Source organism: Pollachius pollachius (genome assembly GCF_949987615.1).
Source record: "Pollachius pollachius genome assembly, chromosome: 15".
NCBI lineage: Eukaryota > Metazoa > Chordata > Actinopteri > Gadiformes > Gadidae > Pollachius > Pollachius pollachius.
The window spans coordinates 13,385,237-13,412,956 of NC_136948.1; the positions used below are offsets into that span (position 1 = coordinate 13,385,237).

Consider the following 27,720-nt stretch of genomic DNA (forward strand, 5'->3'; position numbering starts at 1 on the left):
TCCCTGGGACGGTGGGGAAATCAGAGGACTATCATAAGCTCCAGCGCTCATGACAGTTAAAGTCTAGACGGCACGCTACACCTAGCAAAAGCGATCGGTTGAGACACAGTGACACAATCATAATCGCAAGAAGGGAGTGGTAGTTGGGGGTGTGTGTGGTGGGATCGCCACAAGGCACAGCGCTTAAGGAAGTGACATCACCGTGACCTCGCCGCCCCAGGGAGATGGCGGAGAAGAGGAGGGGTGGCCATGGCGACTCCTGTGCGCCAGTTGATTTGGCCAGTCTTACTCTGGCACCTCGGGACGCATTCTGCATTGCAGGGGTGGATGGGAGAGTCACACGCCTATGGCAGTTTTCTCTGCTGTCACTCAATTGTACCAACAGTGTCAGGCGAGCGAGAAGTGGGACATGGCAAGAGGTCCACTTCACGGCCTTGCAGAGTCCCTGTCTTGGCTTCGGGTTTCCCAGTAAGCGCCGGATCATTTTACTGATGGAGATTTACTCTGATATTCCAGGCTAGAGCGATTTACGGTGCGTTGCGAGGCGAAGGAACAGTACGCTTCGCATTAGCCGTATGTTGCATCACCAGAGAGACATAAGTTCACTCCTCTCGCACCGTACTTCTTTAGGGACTTGCGGTAAACCACCTCGCCTTCGACCATGGGTTGCACTTCCTGTCGCATCAGCCATTCGGGGTTTATCTCTGATAGGCGAAGACAGGTTCAACTGCCTTCCCGTCACCTCCTATCAGCAAACATGGCTCAGGGTCTAATAACTTCGGAGTCCAAACAAGGTCCAATGATTTTATTCCCGCCAACCCCTCTCGCTCATCAGAGCCGGCAGGGCGAAGGATTTGACTGCAGTTCTTGGGTTTGATCTGGTTCTCGTTACGGGGCTGGAATGTGCAGCATGCTGGTGATCAGGGCATCGTAAACTAAAGGTCTTTTCCACTGTGGAATGATGGGATGCTTCTTGCTGTCTCAGGCTGCGTAAAGTGGGCTCGCATCCCTCGGAACAGACACGCCTACACACACACACACACACACACACACACACACACACAGAAACACAAATGGACACATGTATGCATTTGCGTGCGCATGCATTTCCGTACCCAGGCAAACAAACCAGCAAACAAACAAACACCGGTTCAGACTGGCGCCAACTGGCGAAAAGGTTTTCTAAAGTATAATGAAATCACGAGGATGGAAGGGGTTCATCAGAAGTATGCTTCGTTTCCGTGGTCTGAACCCAATTCTCAGCAGGACACGCGGCTCTCCCGGGGCTCGCAGCTCTGTCCGAGAACAGAGCCACAGCCGATGAATTGTGGTCACACTGGCATTCTTCTCAGATTCAATAAAAGAGTGTGCCAAAGGACTCCTGAAGCACTAATGCGTGTTCCCAGTTAACACTGTGTTTTGCAACCAGCCATCAAACTGACCAATGTATGCGTCTCATCCAAGAACACACACTTGCCTTTCATGACATCATTATCACATGCTCAACAAGAGCGACGGCAGCCCCTTATAAAAACGAGCGTGACCTTGCTTCCCACATGGAAAATAAGAATGGGATGGAGCAACAGAGTGAACAGAGGCATTGTTCAGTTCCTTTTATGTCGGTCGCTGCATATTGCCTGTGTCAAGTGAAAGGAGCATTTAGAAAGTGAAGATCTACTCTAAGGATGTAGTTCAACGTTCTTTACGATAGGAACCCAAAGGTGTTCCTCGTGAAAGCTCTTTCGGGAAGCTAGGAGAGGCCAGAAGAGGAAAAATATGTGACCTTTCTTATTTTTGTATTCTTCATTCCCCCCATTCATTCCATTCCAGGCTGTGTGCGATCTGAAACCTGGGCCAAATCAGCGCCCAAAACAACTAAAAGAGATGGATATATCACTCCCTTTGTCTTCTTCCTTCCTGAAGATTCAAAGCAAGCGGCGTAGAAGACCATCTGGGAGCCGAAAGAGGGACATAATAGAAGTGTGAATCTGGCGCGCGGAGGGAGAGAAGAAAAAAGGGGAGAAAATAATAGACGGACGTCTGTGATAGATGGAGGAGACGGGGAAAGGTGACGTCTGCTTCTGATTAAGTTCTGGTCGGACGTTTGACAAGGAATGGATGAGGAATGACAGGGGGGGGTGCGTGACAGCCCATTGACAGCTCCAACTGGCAGGCATGCATCTAGTAGGATTAAAAGAATGCTGGGAGAGGACTGCACCTCTCCTCTCGTGCAAAAGTCACTCCTTATGGCGGCTTCCAAAGCAAAATCCTGAGGATGCAATAAATGGAAAACAACAAAACCTCAACAACACTGGGGGATAGTCTTAGGTGCACATCCACAACAAGGTTCAGTAACACCCAGTGAGCCCATGGGTGTACAACGATGCACATCCCAGACCACAAACATTCCCCAGTGCTACTGCTCCTCAAGGCTAAGCCACCCTGCCTGCACCGTGCTCCCTGTGAGGGTAGAATCTTCCTGCTAAAACCTCTGATTCCCTTATTCCACTGCGTTGTAATAGCTGCTTGGCGAAAACACACCAGACTAAACCAGACCAGGAGAGAATAGAATAGAAAAGGTAAAGTGATGGAAATGAACGTACGCTGCTTGGTCCCGATGGTAAAGAGCAGGTCAGGGAGTTGCAATCCAGTGGGATTAAGAGGGTTTACCTGGTGTTTTTGGGCACTTCTGGCACTTGTTGAGACCCCAGGAGGCTCCAACACTTCCACAGCAATCGTCCTGTTTGGTTAGGCCTGGCAATGGCTTCCCACACTGTAACAATAATGCAATACAAAACACATCTGTGTTAAATCTGGGAATAGCACACTGAGAGGCTTCTCTGAATATGTTCTGCTTGCTAGCATACACGAGGTTGCCTCTGTGCATGTGTGTGTGTGTGTGTGTGTGTGTATGTGTATATGCATGTCCATATGTGAATGTGAGTTGTGTGTTGTGTGTGTGGATGCGTGCATGTGCATGTTAATCGGCATGTTTGTGTGTATGTGTGTGTGCATGTATACTGTGTGCGTGCATGTATACTGTGTGTGTGCGGTGGCTGTGCGTGTGTGTGGCATCAAGCACAGGCTTGCGTGCGTCCACCCATTTTAGCTTTGGCAAAGCGGAGAGCTTGTGAGGGTGATTTTTGTCAGGGTGCGTGTGTACCTATCCACAAGGACACAGTGAACCACCAGACACATCTGAAACCAGTTACTCTGAGGAGGACAGAAACACTGAGCCCGAGGAATAACTTGGCAAGTGTCATTATGGGGCTTAGATAATTGCGGCGATTCCTATCGATAATGGAGAGTTATGAAACTCAAGAATAGGGCATTTTTCCCGGTGGAACACGAGCAAATATGTGATGATGAATTTGGGCGGTTGCATAGCCACGCCTTGTTTTGATTCGGGCTAAATCGATGGTGTGGCTGAAAAAACCAACAACAACAGCAAACTGACCTTCACCCAGTCGGCCGAGGAACACACGGAAATGTGTACTTGAGCATGAGCAGACTTGTATAATGAATATCGCTGGCTGAGCTCTCCAATGGCTCACTAAGCTGTTAACCTCCTCCCCAGGACTGCTCATCTGACGGATGGAACGCCTGGAGTCTCGGTTATTGCGACAGAGAGAGAGAGGGTGCGGGACATCCAAGGGAGGGATGTCTGCCTCCATGTTTTGGATGTTCCTTTGTCAAACTCTCTATCCCCTAGTCTTTGATGTTTGTTCTTCTTGATCTTCTCGCTCCTGGGAGAAATAAGAGAATGGGAATTGTGTTGCGGGTGACCGGGATATCGCTCAACTTCGTGACCATCTCTCAGCCTACTAAGCTGTTGAGTCTAGAGGGACCTTTCAACAAAAACACGTCTCACAAGGAGCTCCACGGCATTGACGCCGTGCTGACTTCCTCCCCTGCTGTGATGCCGTGGGACAGGCAGCGGGGTCGGTTTCAAGCCCGACCTTCCCCCACTAAACCCCACCCCCGTCCAGTCCCACCGCCGCCACCCCCTACGACTCCTCCTGACCCTCAACAGGGCTGATGGGAGCTGAGAGGACTCAGAGAACGACTGGTCTGCAGGGGGATCGTAAATCTTGGCGGGGGGAGGAAATAAATCAGAATCACAGGCCCTGGTTCGCGAGGGTCAGCAGCGATTAAGGAGGAAGAGGAGGATGACGTTTGCCCCGAGTCAAACACCTCTCAGGGTTTCAACTCCACACTGGAACTGGAGAGGCCAGGCGGCCGAGATCTCCTGGTGTTGATAGTGTATCGTGTGTGTGTGTGTGTGTGTGTGTGTGTGGGGGTGTGTGTGTGTGTGTGTGTGTGTGTGTGTGTGGGTGTGTGTGTGTGGGGGTGTGTGTGGGGGTGTGTGTGTGTGCGTGTGCGTGTGTGTGTGTTTAAGGGGCAATCAGTTGCATTGTTAGATAGATTTTCACTTTTGACCTTGACTCTAGTTTGTCATTAGGTGAGACAAACTAGCAAGGTGGTCTGCATAGGGGGGGAGGGTCTGCAGAATCCTGTGTTTTCTATGGTATGGTATCCAAAGAAGGCAGCGCAACACAAGGACCTGATACAAGCGGATGCTTACAGAGAAAGCGGTGAATAGTTTGGTTGTGTTTTGCTTTGGCATTGCCACAGGAATATTTTGTGAAGACATTAAGTGCACACCACTCAAATACTTTGGCCTGAGCCCAACTGAAAGACATAATTTGCCTTGTGTCATACCTGTCCATCAACCGTCTCCTGGAAGCACCTTCCCACATATCCATTCTGTCGGTTTGGTGGTCTATAGGCGTTCCCATTGGTTGGTAGTGTTCCATCGCCGTTCCCGTCGGTCGGTAGGTTTCCATTGGCGTTCTCACTGGTGGGTTTATGATGATGCCCATTGCCGTTTCCGTGGCCCTTGCCATCCCCGTTCCCGTTCCCAGGCTGGGACCGCTGTTGGACCGAGTGTGCCCCCTCGGGGGCGCTGGGTCTCTGGCCCGGCTTGACCCTCGCCACCTGGTGGACCTGCACCTCCGCCTCCGGGGGGTGCTGGATATGGACGTTCACCAGGGATGGATGCATGGAAACTAGAGCAGGGGGAGACCACACACAAAGGGGTTAGAGCAACGGCTTTCGGACCAGTTCCCATACGTGGGTCACAGCTGGTAAAACCACACTTAAACGTTTGGGAACCCATGGTTCAAAGAGTTTTGTTTCGTGTTTTGACGGTTCTAACACGTTGTTTACGCCGGCATCACTATAGGAGCCACAGACCAATATTCAACACAATCTCGCTCCACAGAAACGTGACTCCCTCGCTGTGTTCGCAAACGTAAACGGGGAATTCCCTAGAAGGGCGGGCACGAGTGTACAGCAAAAACAAAACATTTTTATTCCCTGGTCTGAATCAATTTCGTGAACCGAAAACAAAGTTCTCGAGGAGTCCAGGAAATGTTGCAACGCGCAGAATGAACCCAATGGTGGGACATTAACAAATCTTCAGGGCGTGCCAGGGCCCTTCACAGCATCCTGACTCACACACTCCACCTTTCCCTTGAATTACGACTTTGCAGGCAGGAGAAGCCTGTGTTAAGCACCGGGATACAAGGACCCGAGAACCATCAGAAACATGGCCAAGAACTTGACTCCACGATATACAAAGGGACCCGGAGGCCCAGGGGGTCCAATTGTGACGTAGGAATATTAAACACATTCCCAGCAACCCATGCAGCCTCTGCTTTGACTTACGGTCACAATGAAACAGTGGGATGGATAAAGACAGATGAATTCAAGTAAAAGAGAGATGGAAACGTTTTTCCTTTTCGATTGCTTTGCGGCATTGGCGAGGGCCATTTTCTGTCTTTGATAATATCCACTTTAGAAGGCGGGTTCTGTGTGAACAATGTGACAGTTTTCATTTAGTCCGTCATGACATATTTGGACAAGAATAGATCCAGGCACTCTACAGATGGCCCGCAGAGTCCGAGCACTGCACAGGAACTAGATTGTTGCACGTCAAGGAATTTACGTGGGTGCGTTTAATAAACGAACGAAGGAAAAGAAGACAGATATAAATAATGAAGGGATATTCAAGAGGGATGGAGTCATCCACCATTGTGTTTGTGAGGCTTAGCACACGCACCACATGTATTGACCACTTCCCTGGCCACCTCACTAAATCACTTACTCACAAACACATATTTATAGACTGACAACAATGTCATCTGTTGCACAAGGATGTTTTTCAAAGCGGCAAAGAATTAAACACAGAATTAGCCCGAAGTCTTCCACTTTGACTACTACGACTTTTACCACTACTAAAACTGGCTTCCTACAAGTAAGGGATGAAATTTAGGGCATTTAGCAGACGCTTTTATCCAAAGCGACTTAAAACGGATCATACGCACATTCACGGCGGAGTCAACCACACAAGGTGACAGCCAGCTCGTCGGGAGCAGTTATGGTGAGGTGTCTTGCTCAGGCACCTCGAGAATCAGCTAGGAGCAGCCGGTAATCGAACTAGCAACCTTCAGGTTACAAGTCAACCCACACTACCTCCAGAGCTTAGACGACCCCGAAGGGATAAGGTACAGGCAGCCGGTGATTAACGTAAACTAAACCCAGACAGGCGAGGCAGCACCCAGAGATTGCCTGGATCACCCTGAACAGGCCGCATGTTAAACAGCTCCTTACTAAAGAGATGAACTGCCACAAACTGTTGCAACAAAAGATTTTACTGATTTAAAAAGGGTTTTATTGCTAAAAGAAACCGTCTGTTCGGTTATTGGTTTGGAAATGGCTTCCAAGCCTTAATCAAACCAACGGTCTGAAATGCATTGCAGTGGTCCACTATAGCAGACCACTGAATGTCGTGTTCCATAAAGCTTTGTAATAAGTGAAATTATATAATAAAAATACATAAATATATGATAGTATAATCATATAATAAAATCGTTTTTTATCAGGTCAATCAGCTGAAATTTAAAATATCTTCCACAGAGCAAATACTTTTGTGCATAGCCAAACAAACATCTGGTCGGCAGTTCTATCACACGGTTGTTCTTACTGTTGGATTTATGGCACAGTGATTTGGAACCGTTAAAAGTCCGTCCTCGTTAAAAGAATGCACACAATCGGAAGCTGGGAACAATGACGCTACAAATTCCATTGAATCACCTTGCTGATTGGACAGGGGCAGCGTGTACATGGAGTGGGCGTTGGCCCCCGGTTGGTGGACGTCCTTGTGGCCTCCCTGGTGCCTGGTGGGGGGCGGGGCCGGCAGGTGGCAGAACTTCCCCGTGGAGTTGGACGGACACCAACAATGGTCTCTGCCGATGCAGCGGCCCCCATTCAGACATGAGATCTGACAGAAGACTGCAAAGGTAGAAATAGAGAGAGAGAGAGAGAGAGAGAGAGAGATAGAGAGAGAATATTTGAGGTGTGAGGGGGGACAGGGAAATTGTGAGCGTACATTGCTGTCACTTTTAATTGCACTGATTGATGCATGGTTATACACACACTAATTAATTTGGGTAATTAGCAGCAGGAGGGCCCCACTAACGAGCAGAGCGTGCAGAGGCTGCAAACATTTGTCAACGTGTGCTGTCACCGTTTCTTTTCTTACCCAGTACCACAACACCAGAAGGCTTGTTCTATCCGTTTTGGGAGTTTATGAAGTATCAACTTTGCCCTCAGGACAAAACTGTGGAACTGGCTCTCACCTCTGTTTCCCTTGACACGTTTTGCCTAAAATCTTACTCGCCTTAAATCTCTCTAGAAAAAGCATGCACTACTCCCTAAAGCTCAGGCTAATGACACGGTGTGATGACTCACCCGGTAATTCAATGGAAATAACAAGAATCTAGTGCGTTCCCCCTGTGCCTGCAACACCTGCTTCGCTGCAAGCGAGAAAAATAAACCTGACGTACAACGAAAAGATCACACGAGAAATATCAAAGGAGAAACAACCGTCTCTGCATCTGATAAGAAAACTGAATCCTTGGCGCGCACCGTGATTTATGCCGGGGGGATGGGAAGACAGAGAGAAAGAGAGAGAGCGATAGAGAGAGAAAAGAGAAAAGGTAGTGTTGGCCAGATGTTGTTTGAAAGCACGGTTTTTGTACACCCTACATTTGCCCTTATCTTTTGACAGGGGTGGCATGTGTGTGTTCACGTGCATGTCTGTGTTTTGTTGATGGGGGGATGGTGGGGGGGTATGGGGGCAACACAGCAGCCGATACCTGCCTGGCCCTCTTCCCACCGAGCCAATCCACCTGACCCGACCTCACCTAACTCGAAACAAAGCAAACGAAGAAATCGATATAGAAGCGTATCCAGTGAAACATGACCAGTGTGTGTGTGTGTGTGTGTGTGTGTGTGTGTGTGTGTGTGTGTGTGTGTGCGTGCGTGTATTCGTGTGTGTTGATGAATGTGCTCTAGAGCACCGTGTTGTAAAGAGACAGAAAAGAAAAACAAGAAGCACGTTTTCATATTTTGTTTTTTCTTTTCTTTCTAGTCTTTCCTTTTTTTCTTCCTTTTCATCCAGGGAACCGCCCTGCCCAGTAAGATGAAGAGCACATTGCCTGACCTTCAGAGAGATGGAGTGGCCTACATACTGCATGAGATGAAAGGGAAGGCCAGGGGTGCTGGCGGTGACTTGCTGGGTGTTGAACCACCCCGCTTCGCTCTTTGACACAGACAAAGACGGAGACACGGGACGGGGGATTAAACAGATTCACAAGGAATGAATGAAAGGAAAAAATTAAATGGGATTTGATGGCGTGTGGGGAACGGGCCCTTCCTTCTGGCCTAGATTAACCAATGCGGGGTGACGGAGATAGGATATCTGCTTGGAGTTGGATTATAACGTTGTGATGAAGGAAAAGAATCTAAGGGGGAAAAGAGAAATAAAGAGAAAAACAAGGTCAGAGAGAGAGTTAGAGGTAGATAGAGAAAGTTATAGGTAGGGAGGGCGAGAGAGAGAGAGAGAGAGAGGTAACAAGAAGGAGGTTGCAAGGGGGGCACACTGTGAGATAGGGGGCAGAGTGTGGGAGAGACAGGGGAGTGAGGAAGGAGGGGAAGATAGATAGAATGCCACGGAGCGGTGGGTCCAGACACACAGGAAGACCTGCCGTGATGAGAGAGGCTGCCTGCAGCAGCAGCTCACAGGTCCTGTTAATTCCTCCCTGTGGGGGACTCACGGGCCTGTGCTCAACTGCCCCGCGCTGGGAGCCCCTCAGACAGGGCCGCCGCAGCCCGCTGCCAGGCCCCAACCGGGCCCCCACCGCGCCCTACTGTCCAGCTACCTCCTGGGCCCCCGTCCCTCAGTGCCTGTCTGGAGGTCTGCCTCGCAGTGAGGACCAACTGGATGGTTCGGGTTACACACACACTCACACACACACATGCAGACACACACACTCACACACACACACATGCACGCACACACACACACACACACACACACAAACATGCTGACACACAAACACACACACTCGCAGACACACACACACACAAACATGCTGACACACACACACACACACACACACACACACACACACACACTGACCCACACACAAAGACACACGAACATAATGACACAGTCATACACACTCTTGTCCAATCAATCTCACAGGGATAAAAGCGCTTCCTAATCCATTTTTATCGGGGCAGAGGGGACATATGCAGAAAGGCTAAATTGTGAAATCGGCCAACAGTGGGTCCAAAACCATCATGTGTGTCATACCTTACGCACTTAATGTTCATGCTACCAGGTAGAGTAGACTGAATTCAGTGCTCTGTGACCAGTTTTGTTTATCTAGAGACAACGTGCAGATGTTCTTTCCACCGTAGATTAATGAAAGGGTACGAAGAGTAGATCCAATATCATTTCACCGTATTATTAGTATTAACAGTAGTATTAACAGCCCTACACACACACCCACACACACAAAATGACACAGAAACATCACAGCTGCCCTTACACTCACAATCACAGGCAAAAAAAGCATGCATTGACATATTAGGTGTATGTACACAGCTGTGCATACACACTCACACACACACACAAAAAGCCACAACAATCACACACACTCTAGGGAAGGAAAGAAGGCAACAGCATGCTTTAGCAGTCTACATTAAGCCATAAAGGGATACTCCGAGAGATCTGTAAGTGGTGTTTGCCTGGTCTGAATCTGCCCGTCTTCCCCAGATTCAGACCAGTTGTGTAATTCCAGACTCATCATTGTGCGTGCAGAAGTGGAGTTTGCTGTGTTAGCATTTGCCATCCATTAGCAGCTTCCATCGGCTTGCAGAGCTACAGTAGCAGGGGAATACAGTTTAATTATTTCTTCGAAGATTTCAAATGTGTTCTGAATAGTCGCTTATTGAAAACAAGTGCCAGTTACAACACAACATAACACAACAACATAGTCACACGTAAAATCTGGCACTATTTTCGGGGACTGTGATTACAACTCATGGGAAATCTATGGAAACTTATTAAAAGTGTCTTTCCCTCAAGGAACCGGAGCTAGGCTACTGTACCTCTGAAAATCTATGGAAGCGGTTAGCGGAAAGCAAATTCTAACCCTGCGATCTCTCCTTACGCACACACAATGATCAGTCATTGAACAACTCATATTGTTAGGATACAGCCAATGAGGCACAGTGAATCAGCAGCGTTAGGAAAGTAGAGATGGGTTAGATATCCCAGTTTGGCTAAAATATGAATTGGGCAATTATGCTAAGAGCCTAACGATATGAAACTGGTAGGGGTGTAACGATACACGTATTTGTACTGAACCGTCATGGTACAGGCACTTCTGGGTGGTTACAGAGGTGGACCGCGTAGCGTAAATGTTGCGGACATAGCGTTAATATGGCAAATGTAAAGGCTTGTTTTGCGATGTGGAATTTAAAACTTGAAGTCTGAGTTTTCCCGGACCGTTTAGCCAAAGTATACTACTCCGACTCCGTAATCCGACTCCGTAACTACGGCGACCCCTCGAGCATATGTAGTTCTCCGTCGGGATGTCGGATACGTAATGCAATTCGCCGCCTGATTGATCTTATATGTTGACTACAAACCATGTAAGTAGTGTTGTAAATAAACTTCCAAAGCTTTTCTTATTTGGTGTTTTATTGGTCCTTAATGTGCAAACTAAATAAGGAGCAAAGTCAAACCGGAGAAGTGATTCCGGAAATGACTTTGTTAGAGGACCAATCACAGCCCTTGCCGTCTCCGTTGCGTCGACGGATAGTTAAAGGAGACATATTATACCACCAGGTGTGAGTGTGATTAGCCTTACAAGCCGTTTCGAAAATCTGCCCCATATGACATCACTAGTGGGCGTGTCCACCTAGATCTGTGCTGGATAGGTCGGTCTACCAGCCTACCCAGTGGACTGAAGTAAATGCTGCTCACCTATCCAGCACAGGGGAAGATTTCCGAAACGGCTTGTAAGGCTAATAACACTCACACCTGGGGGTATAATATGTCTCCTTTAAAAAATATTGGATGCGCACGTAAGCTACGGAGAGGGCCTCCGACAGGCTCTCCGGCTACGGAGAGGGCTCTCCGTGTCTAAGTACAGCACTTTAACATGCACACAGATTTGAAAGGGCACCATCAAGGTGTTACTATCATCGTTAATGTGAAAAAAAACGAGCTGTCCAAACCCAGCTCACGACACTATTTCAACAACCCCTGTCTGGGAATTCAGATATGCAAACGCCATAACAAAGTCTATTGGTGCTTTCATTGTTGCTGATCTACGGCCATTATCCGTTGTTGACAAAATTCCCTTAACTATGAACCGTACCGTCCTGTACCGTACCGTGACTTCAAAACCGAGTTGCGTACCGAGCCCTGACTTTTGTGTACCGTTACAACCCTAGAAACTGGGTAAGATAAGAAGTCTGCAAATATCTCGGCGTATTCCTTTAACACATGCCTTGCCCAAAGGGCCACTGGTCATTGAGGCCGGGAGAGGGAGACGGGAGGTTTGAAGAGTGAACCAACTGCACAGGAGGAGGTGGATGTGCCAGGAATGTAATCTCATGGAGGAGCTGTTCCAGGATGCTGAAGTGTTTGGAGTACTGTCGACGCGTTCCAAAAAGCCATTAATGGGCGTATAAATCTTCAACAACAAGCTGTTTATATATTCATAACTCAGCCGGGTACTCCCTGAAGAGGCTGGGCATGTGGGGGGGGGGGGGGGGGGGGCCTTGCCCACGTGATCCCTGGTGTCCACACGTTGTGTTGCACGTGTGTGAGTGTTTATTCACAATTCTTTTCTCGGTGCCGGTTGTGGACGTGTGTGTGTAGTAGGCCTGCACGTGTGTGTGAGGTTGTGGGTTTGAGTGTGTTTGTATGTGAGCTTATGGGAGTGTGTATGTGTGTGTGTGCGCATGGGAGTGTGTGTGTGTGTGTGTGTCTCTGTGTGCAGGTGTATATGACTACACCCAATCACCTCTGGGCAGCCAGCAGTAATTATTACAGGAGCCCCCACCCAACCACCCCTCCCCACCCTACATACTGACCCACCACCACACACACCCCACTACGCTGACCCAACACCACCCACCCCAACCCCACATACTGCCCACCACAACCCACTCCCCCTACGCTGACCCTATACCACCCAATCCCCCCTACACACTGACCCACTCCCATGTGAGCGTAGAGCAAAGCTGCCCGGGTAAATGGCAGGTTTAAGGTAATCCCAGCCGAACCCCGTTCACACTGCTGCTTTCTCCCGCTCCCCCCCGCTCCATTCCTGCTCTCCAAGGGAGAGCGTTCAAAAGCAGCCGACGAGGCCCTGGCGTGAGGTGTAGACCACAAAGAGCCAGGGCTAAGTGCTCAGAGCCTGAGACTACCAATACACACACACACACACACGCACACACGTGTGCGTGTGTGTGTGTCTGTGTGTGTCTTTGAGAGTGTGACTGTGTTTATGTGCAGTGGGGTTCAACTCCATTTTGGACAAGCAGCTTCTAATCTGCTATTTTTCTCCTTTTCTCCCTAACTCTCTATCCCTCTCCCTCACTCTCTCTTTGTCTCTCTCTCATATATATATATATATATATATATGTATATATATATATATATATATATATACGGCATATATCTCTTGCTCTCTCTCTCTCTCTCCCTCTTCCTCTCTCTCTCTCTCGCTCTTCCTCTCTCTCTCTCTCTACCCCTTCAACAGGCTCTGTTGAGAGTCCATTTTGCCGAGCTCACCTCGTAAAGAAGGGAAGGATTAAGATAAACAGAGGGACACAAAGTGAAGTAAAAAGAGGACAAAACAAACATAACTCTGAGAACACACATGCAGAAAGGGATAGGCACGAGGAAGGGGACAGAAAGAGGGGGGAAAGAGTGTCAGGGAGAATGAGGAAGAGAGAGATAGGGAGCAAGAGAATGGGAGAGGAAGAGAGGAAGAGGGAGAGTGTCAGTGAGAGTGAGGAAGAGAGAGATAGGGAGCAAGAGAGTGGGAGAGGAAGAGAGGAAGAGAGTCAAGTGGAGGAATTGAGAGAGAAAGAAAGAGAGGACGAGAGAGAGTAAAACAAAATGAGACGGAAACTTAAAAGAAATAGATTGAGATAAACAGGTAGAATGATTCAAAGAAAAGCTACACAGACAGAGGGATTAAGCATGAGAGGAGAGAGGTTTCACCCCTGGCCGAGGCCAAAGACCAACGTACAGGTGTGTTCTTTCTGTGAGATTAGAAACAAAAATACTTTGAATAGACAGACGCACACAAGACAGAGTTCCGAGGTAACCGTTGACAACTCACAGAGTCTGAATCCCTGCTTCTCGGACTGCTGCTGCCTCTGCTGCTGCTGTCGCTGGTGGTTCTCGCTGTACACCGTGGTGGTGTCGCCCTTCTCGCAGCTGTTGTGGCAGCGGCCGCCGCTGCACACCCGCCGGCACAGCATGGGCGTGAAGACGATCTTGATGCGGTCCAGGCTGGACGTCAGGTTGGCCCCTGGGAAGCACAAGCACACGCACACCCGGGTGAGCAGGAGACGGAGCAGCGTCCGGCAGGAGAGGAGCTGCATCCTGGAGGTCCTCGCTGTGACATGCACTCTGGGGCCGGCCCAGGAGGGAAGGTTTATACCGGAGTGCTCCCGAGAGAGAGAGAGAGGGGAAAGAGAGAGCGAGCGTGTGTGCGTGCCTGCCAGCGGCTCGGCAGTGGCATGCGGGGGGAGTGAGGATGTGCCATCGGAGGCCAACGGTGGAGGGGAACGGAGGAAAAGAGAGGGGAGAGAGAGAGGGAGAGAGGAGTGTTATGAGGCTTCGGGACGGCCTCCAAAGCCTTTATCTCAGGGATAAGGTGTTTCTGGATCTGTGTGTATGCAACGGCGGACCGAGGGAGCGGTGCTTGCAAAGTCTGCATGTGTAATGGTGGGAATGTGTTCAACAGCCGTTGGCCTCGTGGAAGACTTGGAAAGTGGGGAGAGCAGATGGTGGCGTCTGGTGTATCATACAGGAAGGGGAAGGATGAAGCTCCGAAAAAGAAGGCAATGAGATTAGGAAGGACCGGGTATCGTTTTGAGGATGTTGTGTTTGTTGACGCCCAGTGGTCATAGTGGATCTACATAGTGGAGTACGAGGTGACGGAGAAGATGCTAAAAGGCGTGTACCTTGTACAGACACGACTCTCACATGCACTGGACTGCCTTTGTTGTATCCATAGACACATACACAGCCTTTGGCAAACATATAATCTATCTTCCTCTTCTCTCTCTGTCTCACTCTCACACAAAGAAAACAGAGAGAGAGAGAGAGGTAGAGAGTTAGAGGTAGAGAGAGGGAGAGAGAGAGAGAGAGAGGGGGGGGGGGGACTCAAAAGCCAAAAAGTAGAGCAAGAAACTTCCACCAAGCCCAGACATAGACAGGGGACATCAGCTGAGAGTCTTCCACTGACCTCGTGTGACGTAGCCACTTTGGCGATAAGCTGGGCGGGGATGGATAAAGAAGAAGAAGAAGAAGAAGAAGAAGAAGAAGAAGAAGAAGAAGAAGAAGGTGGAGGAGGAGGAGGAGGAGGAGGAGGAGGAGAGCGGGAAGGAGGAGGAGGGAGGGGGTCTTGGCTACCGGCCAACCAGTTGTTTTTTTTAAACTGTGTCTAATGCTTCATTGAGTGATGACACAATGAAGGATGTATACGGATGCGTGGTGGACTCACTGCTTCATGCCATCACAGGGTCATGCTTCCTAAGATACGGCCATGCAGAGTGGAAACGTCAAAGCGTGCGCGGAGAGTGAAAGCAGAACACTGTTCAGCAATATTGTCATTCGTTCCCCCCACAAGAGCTTTCCCCAGGGGTTTAACATTTTGTTTGTGGTCATTTACATTTAGGACATTTAGCAGTCGCTTTTATCCAAAGCGACTTAAAATAAGTAAAGCCCTGTTGTTCTCTTGTGGTTTGCTTGCATTTACCTGCGTGCGATAGCGCGTTGCTGAGCTGTGGTTTCTGTGGCTGGCCGTTGGCTGCAGCAGCAGCAGCGGCGGCTCCGGTCCTGGGAACGCTGGGAGAATGCCCGTCGGTGTTCCCAGTCCCGGGCCAGTTGGCGGCGCCGTGTCCGGTGCTGTAGCCGTTCCCGTTGGGCAGCGCGTTGGAGGTGATGGGCCCCCCGGAGGACGGGTAGCGCTTCACCGTGCGGGACGAGCCGGTCTGCTGAGGGGTGAGGTCAGGGGGTCCCCTCCTCACTTGGGAGCTGTGGATCGGATTGGATGGAAAATGTAATAATCGTATGAAAGCTGAGAGCTCAGATGGTGTGTTGCACGCGTGGACCACATACACACCATGGCGGAGATCCACCTATAGTGCATTGGACCCGTGAAATCCGGTCAGGCCCGGTCGACCTATAGAGCATCACACGTCGCTCCTCCGAGAGAAGACACCGGGTCTTAGGTCATTCGTTCTCTAAATTGGTTTTTCGCTCGTGATTTATTTTGAATGAAATGAAGAGCATATATTTCTTCAAGCCATTAATATCCACGGTAAGCATCTGCTGTAAATTAAAGTCGCTTGAACACAACAAAGAAACGAATGGGTCTGTTTGGCGCACGGTCGTTTGTCTCTCCTACTATTGACTTACTGAACATTAAGCATTCGCCCTCTGCTAATGAGACCTGCATCGGTGACTGTTGGTGGAACGGTGATTGCAAGACTTTCCGTCTGCGATCGCGTGCGCTGGACGAGATGAAGACCATCACCCCTCCTCCCTCCCCAACACAACCAGCTCTGTTCTATATGACTGTAACTCGCTCGGGGGCAATGTCCAGGGTGCGTCGAGGGGCCACAGGAAGTAGAATTAAAGCTGGGGTCGTGTAGCAAAGCGACCTGGTGCCCTGGTGTGCCGAGTACGGAACCTCGCGGTGTGCAGGCAGGACACTGAGGCTCATGGGAAATGTAGTTTATGGCTCTTAGTTATGGATATAGATATTCATTTTTGTATTCCTGTTACTCTAATCCCATGTCCCCCTCCCATACCGGACATCTTCCAACTGGGTGCTTGTGTAGGTGAGGACATGGAGGGGCAGGGGTTGAATACTTGAATAATGCACCTTTACTCTATCATCTCTGTTGTTGTTGTAAATGTTCATGTAAGCCTCTAATGTTGACTGATTATCAATAAAAAAAGGTAAAAGATATTTAACCTGGAAAAGGGTCTGTCTGTCTGTCTCTCTATCTATCTGCCAGCAGGCCGAAGGACCGACAGAAAGAAAGATGGATGCACCAATAGACAGACATTTCTGACAGACAGACTTACAGAAAGACCATTGTTGAGACGGACATATATGAAGACAGCTCTGCCTTGGGTTTCAGAGTTCCGGGAAAAACCCTTGAGTATGTGTGTTTTCCATTCAGTTAGTGTGTTAGTTTGTGTTTGTATATTTAATTCAGAGTGAGTTTGATTGTGTGTTTCATTCTGTGTGTGTGTGTGTGTGTGTGTGTGTGTGTGTGTGTGTGTGTGTGTGTGTGTGTGTGTGTGTGTGTGTGTGAGAACATCTGGATCCCACTGAGCTTGGACTGATAGACAGTCAGCAGAGCAGGACAGAGAGGTACCGGGTTTGGGAACATCAGAGGAGAGCTATAATAGGCACACCTGCGCTCCGACAATGTATGTGATGTTGTAATCAGACCGCAAATTAAAGCAAGCAAGCATTACAATGGATTCTACTGGCCGGACGCCACGCACACACCATGTACAACCAAATCCCCCCCCCCCCACACACACACACACACACACACACACACACCCACCCACAAATGTGTAGACACACACACACATACATACACATACAGATATGACACTTATTTGGCCTAACCTACGTGTGGTACCGACTACATGCAGTGTAGTCGGTACCACACACACCCACCAACACACTATCGGGTTCTAGCTGTGCACGGGCAAGCACAGGCTCATTCCCGGTGAATAGTCCAACCGGCATTCTCTTAAAGAGAAAAGGTGGCAAACGAAGAGAAGGAAGAGGCTGCTTCATCGCCCCCGGCAACAGCGGCACACATCATGTACATGGTCGACAGCTGGTGACCCTCCGTCTGTGCTGCAGTGGGAAAGGATGCTGAAAGTGGACGTGACATGTGTGTCAGCCGTCAGCTCAGGCGGGTGCGATGGATGGCAGGGGGCTACTCCACGTCATCCGGTACATGTCGTGATGCCGTGGGGGTTTCCACCGCTGGCAGGGCAGCAGGTCTGGATCTCGTGTATCCTTCCCCTGCTTCCGACTGTGGGCTGGGTGGTGCTCAATTTACGTTTCTGTTTCCCCTCCATCTATCTAGCATGTTATTTTCCCTTTTTTCCCTCTCTCTCAATCTGTCTCTCTCGCTTGCTCTCTCTCTTTCTGTCTTACTCTCTCAAACTATCTCCTTCTCTCAAACTATCTCTCTCTCTCTCTCTCTCTCTCTCTCTCTCTCTCTGTCTCTCTCTCTAAATCACTCCCTTCTAATAACAAAGCGGCCCTTCTCTTAGCATGAGCTCACCGCTGTAGCTCCCTCTCCACTGGAGAGAGCAAGCATGGATCGCTCCATGCATTCGATGTCATCATTACAGGAACTTCAAGACCCCCACCCCTGAAACAGCCAATGAGTGAAGACCCTGCCCGTCCTGTTCTGAGTGGGACGAGGTCTGCAAAGAGCTAAATGAAACGTGCTAGGAAATAGACTAAATAGACGAAAACTGAATGTTTTGGCTATGGAAGATGGCCATCCTATTTTAATTACCGCAGACTAACACGGTAGAAGAGGATAGGCTGAGCGAACACATGGGACAAAGAGCCAGGCCGCTGTCGAACGAATGGTAACGTGTGTAGAATTCATAGTATTTCCTCCCAGCTTGCAGTGTCTGAATAATTGCTGCTAGTGTCTGCGGCCAACAGGAGGTTGACTAAGTAAGCCAACGCGGGATAGCCACACATTAAAGAAATGCACCAAGATGAGCTTTTCAGACACATGGCATTAAAATAGTCGCAGATTAAAAGACAATTTGATTGAAAAAGGGCTGGGCATTATTTGAAAGATCGAGAGATCAAAGATAGTTAATTCCTGATGATTGTCTGTGTATGTAAAGTTCAAAAATGGATTTTGCTTTGTTCAGCACAGCAAGACCAATTTCATTCAAAAGCATCACGCCTGGAGTTCTGATAAATCGTTTTCCAAATGTGTGATCGAGCCTCCTGGACTTCATCAGATCGCAGGGCGGCAGTGTGACAGACACAAAGACCCATCGGCGCCTCCACACCGCAGCATTGATTTCACATGTGTGGAAGATCATAGCGACTGAACTGATCACGTTGGGGGAGATTGTGAGCATCAGTGACGAGCCAAGGATCGACAGACAAACAGCGTAGAAAAGTAAAACATTGTGGCGCGTCCGGGCGTGATAGTAGTGTAACTTGGCACCGGGTCGCTTTGCATCTTTGAACCGAATCATTACCACATCTGAACATGTATTCTCTCATAAAAGAAATGACTTGATAGCCCCTCGACGAAAGGATGATCTGTGCCAAGTTCGGTAGACATGTCACCAGTTTGCGCTTTTAATGAACAGGCTTCACGAAAACAATTCACTAACAACATCATCTGTTGGACAAATAAATGACAAGTGCGAAAAATATTTGCCTGTTGCAAAACAGCAACCGCTAGTAAAGGCCCATGTTCTCATCTGTCCAAACCCAATACACATGCATATAGACTCATGCATGCTCCGAGAGACACACACACACACACACACACACACACACACTGACCCACTTCTTCAAGAATTGTTTAGATCTAAAAGTGTCTCCTTCCCCTGCTCCTCTTTACGAGCCCGGAGCCGTTGTTTATCCGCAGCATATTGTGTGAGGTGGAGTTGATTCATTCACGACTGAACCTCCTAAAGGAGTTATGATTTATGGAACCATCCGAGCCCCCATATGAGATAAATTCTATCCGTCAGTAAAGACTAATTTGTTTCAAACAGTGGTTCGACTTTTTTTCATAGGATAGCGGGCTCTTCTGGAAAGAGGTGCCGCATCTTCGCCGTACCTAATCGCACCACAAGAAAAAGCCCTCCACATTGGCAGCGCTCGTTTTTCATCTTGACTTGTTTGAGAATACCAAAGTTCAGAGCACACGTCTAATGGCCAGGACGCCGGGGCTGGTGGCAGCAGCTAATGCAGAGATTGAAGTGCGGGGAAGAGCTTGTCTGCTCTGGGAGAGAGAGAAAGACAAAGGTACAAGAGAAGAGCCAGCGAGAGAGAGACAGAGAAGGGAAGATCGAGAGAAGAGAAAGAGAACAGCCAGAGTGAGAGAAAGGGAAGAAAAGAGAAGGAGTAAGAGAAGAGGAGTGGAATGAGAGAGAGAGAAAAGAAAGAGAGCGATGAAAAAAGAAACAGGGAGAAGAGGAGAAGAAAGATAAAGAAGAGATAAAGAGAGGTAGAGAGAGGAAGAGAGAGAGAAGGGTAGAGAGAGAGAGAGAGAGAGAGAGAGAGAGAGAGAGAGAGAGAGAGAGAGAGAGAGCAATTTGGCTTTGGAGGGCCTGTCTAAACAAGTGGCCACTGGACAGCAGGCAGAAGGCTCTCAAGGCGTATTCTTCCCCTGTCTCGGTCACTCACAACAACCCAATCCTGCACCTTCTGGGACCTGTTTCCCCCTGCTCTCTCGTCACAGGGACCTCGTTGTGCTAGACCCCTGACGCTTAGCGATGCACTCAACGAGAGACACAAGTTTGCGAGGCGAAAGAGACAAGTTCTCAAGGTGAGAGACAAGTTCATGAGGTGAGAGACAAGTTCTCGACATGAGAGAAGTTCTCGACATGAGAGAAGTTCTCGACGTCAGAGACAAGTTCTCAAGGTGAGAGACAAGTTCATGAGGTGAGAGACAAGTTCTCGACATGAGAGAAGTTCTCGACATGAGAGAAGTTCTCGACGTCAGAGACAAGTTCTTAAGGTGAGAGACAAGTTCTAAAGGTGAGACACAAGTTCTCAATCGGACAGACAAGTTCTTAAGGTGAGAGACAAGTTCTCAAGGTGACAGACAAGTTCTCAATGGGAGAGACAAGTTCTTGAGGTTAGAGACATTTCTCGACGGGAGAGACAAGTTCTCGATATGACTCCAAAATCTGTATAATTTGTGCATTGACCAGGTAAAAGGTACTTTTTCTCTATTACTGGACCCCTTATTATTCTGACTATTACCTCTCTGGTGAAACTAAACGCTTAATGGCTCCATTTACTGCTTTCCAACCGCTGTCCTCGTCCAAAAAAAAGCCCTGTGCTACGTAAGCGCTTAATATAATTAGAGCAATTTGAAGACTACTTGGGAGAATGGGAAAATAAATGGCGTGCCAAGAGAGATCAGGTAAAAGTGCAAACGAACAAACATTAATCTAATTTAGAGTGAATGTGTAGGAGGGTATATTTAATTTCATTGGCGATAATTAAATCTGGGGGGCATCAATCGCATTTTGGGAGAAACAATTGAAATCCTGCAGAAGGGATAATTGTTACTGAGCCGAACGTAAAGCATTGGTCTCAATGGGGAGGGAAATAACAAATAAAACAGGGCAGGATGTTACGGAAAGTGAAATTACGGTTTATTCAAAACTCTAATATATTTCCCATACCTTTTTTTTTATTGTCATGATAATTCTGGTCCTTTGGCTCCTTTGACCTCCAAAGTCGAAACAAAGTTTAGTGCAGAACGCTGGTTATTGGCTTCTCTTCTAGTAAATAGAAGGTGAAAAAGAAACATCTGGTTGCGAGAAAGCATGCCTTGCGCACCCGACCACACCACACCATGTACACCACAAGCGCTCTACCACTGATGTGGTTTGCACATTTGAAGCCCTACGCGTGATGCAGAGCAACCCTATTCATCATTAACCAAACAACTCTCTATTCAAGCGTGTGTGCGCGTGTGTAGGATCACAAGGTTGTTCCTGAGAATGCCACTGATTATACAGCGGTTGCACGGTTGTTGTGTCATGTATCTTATAGCAACACAGGCAAACACTGGGAAGGCGGTTTGTGCCCGCACACATCGTAAAGTCCAAAATAACCATACAAACCGCCCAACACTGACACAAAGGGCTGACCCAAAATTATAGCCAAATGAAAATGTTTTGTCTCCGGTACGTGCCGCTGAAAAACTCGGCCCAGGAGGTTGTCATTGGACGCTGCTGCCAAAGTGGCTACAGAAGTGAGAGTTTCTGCTTGTCAACCGAGCATGACGTCACCCCCTGTCCCATAAAAGTGATATAACACATGTTGTTTATTTTCCATTACATCTTTGACTCATACCAACGATGTGACGTAGCGAGTGAGAAAATGACGATCGTTAATTATGACCGTTATGCTGTATGGGTCGTTGTATCACACACTCGTGTGATATTACATGGCTAGCGTTTTCTGGGACACATTTGTCAATATTTCCCCATGAAACAACAGTGATGAAATAGCAGCGGACATCGAGTTTTAGAGGCAGGCCTGTTCCTCTCTGGTTGTTAATAACCTCCACCAACACACCAACTGATAGCTCAAACAGATAACGTACTGCTGTGCAGATGGATGACTTGCAACTGCTGGACAGATGGACAGTTGAATCACTACCAATGGCAACAATGGTTCAGACAAACTATCGTACATCTTCCAATCCATTTGTCCTAGATAATTTTTTTATTCACTAATTTAACACAGCTTCGGGTATATAAAGGGTTCCAAACCTAGCCTTGTTCCAACACAAGACTTACATGAAGCGAAGGCCTGTTCTGGGTCCTCTTCTCATACACATCACGAAGTCAAGCCAAACATCAGTGAGCGATTAAGCCACACTCTTTCTTTGATAGCATCTCCAGTCATTATGACTGGGCTAATTGTGAGTGCTAGCAGAGTATTTTTCCCCAGTGAAAAACAGGGTGTGTCAGAGACCTTATCGGGCCGGTCATGGAGACAGGATCAACTAAGAAGGGCTCTGTCTGGCTGCCTTTCCATAAGTCACGCTAGTAGCAGGCCTCGGCCAGGGTGCACTGGATAACAACGGCCAGAGATTGGATCAGAGAGCTGTGTCAAGCAGCCTTATCGTGACCTGTATCTCACACTTGAGCTGTTTCAGAGGATGTAAAGGGAGGTCGAAGTCCCGTCTAGATAAATAAGAATGTTGATGTGAATATAAAGACTGCAGATATTTTTTGGCAAAGATAACCCTGGAAGGTATTAAGTGACAACCGAGAATGTGTTCCCACCATGTGTATTACACTAGCTGCAACGATCACTTAACCAAAGTGGAATAAGAACAAAGCAGGGAACTTTCAACAAAAATCAATGTCAAAGTATGGTAGTAACTGTATCTCAAAACCCAAAGACGGCACGAAACTTAACAGAAGCTGGTGCTCATTTGAAAATGCAGTTGTTGAAGGGAGCTACGGTAACCAGCAGCAGTGGAACTCGCTGCTATTTCCCAACCAATAGCGAAAGTCTTTTGCATCCTGAATCCTGTTGGAATACATGCTGGTCTCATGCAGTGTCCTGATGCCAGTCTATTTCTTTTTTTGAACACTAAGTCCAATGTCTCGGACATAGCCTGATTGATGCCGTTGGCATGGGATCCCAAGCTGAAGGTTCTAGTGCATTCTTGGAGAGGCCTCCTCTTTGTCTAAGAATGTTTTTGTCAGTAGAACAGCTGCATCAGAGCAGATATGAAATGATCAGGAGCCAACCCGCCACTGCGGGTTTGTGTGAGTGTTTTTCTGTGTGTGTTTGCGATGCTGCTGGCTAGGGGAGAGAGGCGTACTGTATGTGTCCCACGCTGGGTTCTCTGGAGCCTTTTGTCAGCTGCCTAGCAGGAAGCCAACTGCTCACAGGCCACGTTTGGCTCTGCGCTCGTAAGGGGGAAACACGGCCAGTCGGCCACACAAAACCTGGTTTGGTCCAACGTAATTTCACCACGGAACTTTCTCTTTCGGTGACAGAGGAAACACTGAGAGGAATGAGAAGTGTTTTAAGTGTGCCATGAGGAAATTCATCAGTTTGTGTTCCAACTCCAAGCATGTGCCCAGTCTCCTCCCCAGTCTCCAGAGGGTTTACCTGAGGACAGCGTTTGCCTCTGGAGCTGAGTCTGCACTCTGCAATGTTGTTTAATAATCCCAGAGTTAGCAGGGCATCACAATGCCCCCCTCCCCCCACCCTCACCCCCAAAAAAACCAGGGTAGAGGATGTCCCTCCATGCTCCGGAAAGCCCCATCTCACATTCCTCCCATCACTGGTGAAAATGCCCCCCGGGGGGGGGGGAGGGGACAAAGGTCAAGTTTGTAGCATCAGCACACAAGACAAACAGCGATGAGCCGGTTGACCCCTGCCCTGGTCCTGGCTCAAGTCCCCTGCCCCACCCTGACCAAGCACAGGGAAACGCATCACAAGCGTACAGATGCAGGATCCACCATGTGTTGTGTTCATGGACTGCCATTCAAAGGAGCGCTGCATGAGTAAATCAAGTGGGAAAATCGACCACATTCCCCCTCCCCTTCACGTCATTGTCCACCTCAGCCCTCAACCACAACTCCCTCCTGGATTCCGTGCTTCCTCTTCCTTTGGCAGCCGTGGAACCGGGAGACAAGAGGAAGACTCTGGGCACTTCCATTTTGATTAGGAAAGCAGATTTCCAGCTGGTACGGTGAGGCGGTCTCCCTACAGGCATGGCTTTTTACTGTCGCTTCGAGGGTAGGCCCACATCGGACGGTTGGGTATGCGTTTGAAGGCGTTGTGAGCATTACAGAACCCAAAGGCTCCAATGGAATGTTAGGCTACTCTTGGAGTTTGTTATCCTTTGGGATCAGTTAGGGCAAAAGAAACGTTTGAAGACAGATTTTCAAAAAACTGACTTTTAAGATTCTGATAATGCTTCATGGTAACTCCTGTATGAAAGAAAAAATATTTTTTGGTTTTACTGGATTTAACTTCAAATATTGTGTGATATTAGTTTAGCACCTCAAACAATAGACTGTGTAATAATAAAACAATATTTGGTTCTGATAATCCGTCAGATACCAGGTCCCCTCGGGCGTGTTTATAGTGGCTTCACTCTCGACGGGTGGTGTGGTTTGTCTTGAGTGGGAGCAAAGCACCAGTGATCCCAGATTTGCTTGGAGAATTCCAACCATGACCGCAGTTTCCTCTGAGAAAGGGCTTGGTGGGTTAGGGCCAAAGCCTTCAGTCAACAGGCCACACAACCACCAGGTCTATTAGTCACCGGGCAAGCACCGGGGAATGAAAAGTGTCTCTGGCCACATTGATCACCCAAAAGGGGAATTCTGCTGCATGTGTACCCTCGTTGGTTTATTTTTTTATACTTAGTTTAATTGAAAATAGGTCTGTTATATACTTTAATTTTAGTCAGGTTTATACTTTTACCGCCTGTTAAATTTTGGATAAATAAATTGCATTGATAAATATGGACTGTTGGTTATTTTATGATTCGGTTCAAGCATTACACTTTGGTACTCCTAGAATGGTAACCTTCTGCAGTCCAGGTAACTTTTCCTGGCTCTCCACCATGGATTGTGTAATGATACAGACCAGAGAGGAATGACCTTTGGTGGGATGACTGTGAACACACATCCTGCTCTGCCCCGCTCTGTTTCCAGTGCTGGACCGAGGTCATAATGAGAGAGAGAGAGAGAGAGAGAGAGAGAGAGAGAGAGAGAGAGAGAGAGAGAGAGAGAGAGAGAGAGAGAGAGAAAGAGAGAACGAGAGCGCGAGAGAGGGAGTTTGTTTGTGTTTTTGAGAGAGAGAGAGAGAGAGCGCGAGAGAGGGAGTTTGTATGTGTTTTTGAGAGAGAGAGAGAGAGAGCGCGAGAGAGGGAGTTTGTATGTGTTTTTGAGAGAGAGAGAGAGAGAGAGCGCGAGAGAGGGAGTTTGTATGTGTTTTTGAGAGAGAGAGAGAGAGAGAGTGAGAGAGAGGAGGGGGGGGGGGGGGCCAAGGCAGGAAGGAGATAGCGTGAGCTGCACATGAAAGACATGTCATTTCCAGTGCCCCAGCATCACGACTGTGTCGGACAAACTGTAATCAGGATCTGCAACATATCATCCTTACTCCTGCCTCGCTTCAGCATCCCCACAGGAGAAGCATGGGTTACAGCAGAGAGCAAACGCTTTCTACTGAAAGCTTCTTTTGTAGCAGCAAGACAGTTGGTGGTACTGGGGTGTGTGTGTGTGGGGGGGGGGGGGGGAGTTACTTATTCACTTGCCAGATGCATCAGAGGCAAAGAACATGACATTAATAAGGAAGTCTCAGAGAAGACGCAATGGCTGGGCTGCCGGCCCACTGGCTGGACCGCCGGCCCACTGGCTGGACCTCTGTGTCTGACACCACTAAGTAAGGTGGAGGACGCTCTGGGATTAAAGAAGAGACAGGACTGGGATTAAGCAGTTCCCATGTTTTAGAACCCTTGAGTAATGGAGGTGGTTCATCTGCTATGTCCATCCCGTCTCGCCTCAGGACTCGGTCTATACATTTGCTGGGATTGATTCAGGATCCATTGAGTAGGATTAGCGGGTGATTTTCGAGGCATATGATGTACAGCACAAGGGAAGGAGCGAAACTTTCCAACAGGAAAAACAAAGTCCAAAGTTGATCCTTTATACACTGGCATCAAGTAAATAGAGTTCAAGAAGCAGATAATGCGAGAGGCGGTTTTTACGACTTCCAGGGTTCTCTCTAGGAGCGTTAACATGGTGTTACGAAAACTGCAGTAGAAGGCGTGTTTTTCTCCTCTGCTCTGCCATACACGCACGCACGCACGCACGCAGGCACACACACACACACACACACACAGCTCATCAAAGTGGCTCCTCATTTGAGTAGGCAGAGCTAGATACTGGAGGCCAAGTGGTGAGTCTGGACAGCAGGCTGTTTGTCTGTGTTGCTCCAGACAGACGGCCAAGTCCTCGGGCCATAATCCCCTTTTGGAATCGGAAACATTTTTTTTTAAAGGCTGGCTTTCTGCTGTTATTGTTTTGTCTTCCTCCCTCCTGTAGTTCTCCTCCCATCCATCCTCAACCTTTTTACCCTACAACCCTTTTGCACTGCTTTCCCAATCTGCTTTTCCATCTCGTATTTTTGTAGTCAAACGAAAACTTTTGGTTCGATTTTATAAGAGTTGCTATAGATTCGATGTTCTCATGAAGACACTTACATCATCTCAACGTGTATCTGGAGTCAAGAGAAGTGTCTGTGTGGGAAGTCACAATTTATTCGTCCATCCAGCTTGCTGTCTTTTGGAAATGTTTTCGTCCTACAGATGTCTGTGAGTGTTGCTAATCGTTTTCACGTGGCCGCCTGTATGTTTTAGCAAAGTTAAATAACCTTGAAAATTAAATCTTTTGAAACTCTTCCGGATCTTATCCACAGCTGTCTTACTGTCCGTCTGGTGCTGGTCTTAGTCTCTCAATCTCTCTCTCTTGACCTCTTATACTGCTTCTCCGGCCTTGGCAGCAGAAGCCACTTGCTGTTACCCGAAACCAAGACTAGCACCCCATTGTAATAACGCCGTCCCTCCCCTCGGATGCTCCAAGCCAACCCAATGTTCAGCGTTAGCAGAAGTTGTCTGGACTGGATTGTATGTACATTACACAAGAACTGAATGAGATATTATATCATGAAAATATTTGCCTTATAAGGAAAGTCTAAAAGACAGCTCTTAAAGAGCTTCCAAATAATGCATCTGAGGACATTTTGATGGAGGTTGGACTTAGGCCTGACCTGCAATTGTTCTGGAGATCTGACAGGTGAGGGTCCTACTTGGCTACCTTTGGCAGTAATTGGATTAGTTGGAGCTGAGGGCCTCAGAGATCTTGCGCTCTGGCAGGGGGAAATGGCTCGTCTTCAACTTGACACCTGTTAAAGCCAGTTATTCGGCATCATTGGATCAGAAATACTTGGGCCACGTGTGACTCGAGAACAATGTTGGCCTTTTCGCAAATCCTGTCCAAACCTGCCATTTTATTTCTTTGAATGTGCCCAGATCGGTGAGTCAGGACACAGCAATGTACGCCATGAATCAATTGAACTGAATCATATGCACGCGTAGTTCAGTCCTAGTTTCCTTTTCTAAATCTTGATATGATTATAAATTTGAAGGAATGTACTGCGGCTATAAAATAACATCCCCTGGATCCTTCTGAATATACTTATATTTACAGTATGCGCCTTTTCTGTGCCACCACAGGCC

At 48.1% G+C, this 27,720-nt stretch overlaps 1 protein-coding gene across 1 annotated transcript in view; it reads right to left on the reverse strand.

The window, feature by feature from the left end:
* Nucleotides 1-27,720, reverse strand: part of LOC307086927 (latent-transforming growth factor beta-binding protein 2-like) — a gene marked incomplete at its 3' end in the record, with an annotated part of 87,283 nt that overhangs the window by 44,671 nt on the left and 14,892 nt on the right. Inside the window, exons 4-8 of the mRNA XM_079752273.1 lie at nucleotides 15,429-15,706; nucleotides 13,782-13,973; nucleotides 7,159-7,356; nucleotides 4,723-5,069; nucleotides 2,671-2,773 (exon numbers count right to left, since the gene is read on the reverse strand). Of these exons, the coding sequence (XP_079608399.1) occupies nucleotides 2,671-2,773; nucleotides 4,723-5,069; nucleotides 7,159-7,356; nucleotides 13,782-13,973; nucleotides 15,429-15,706 (1,118 nt within the window). The remainder of the gene's footprint in view (nucleotides 1-2,670; nucleotides 2,774-4,722; nucleotides 5,070-7,158; nucleotides 7,357-13,781; nucleotides 13,974-15,428; nucleotides 15,707-27,720) is intronic.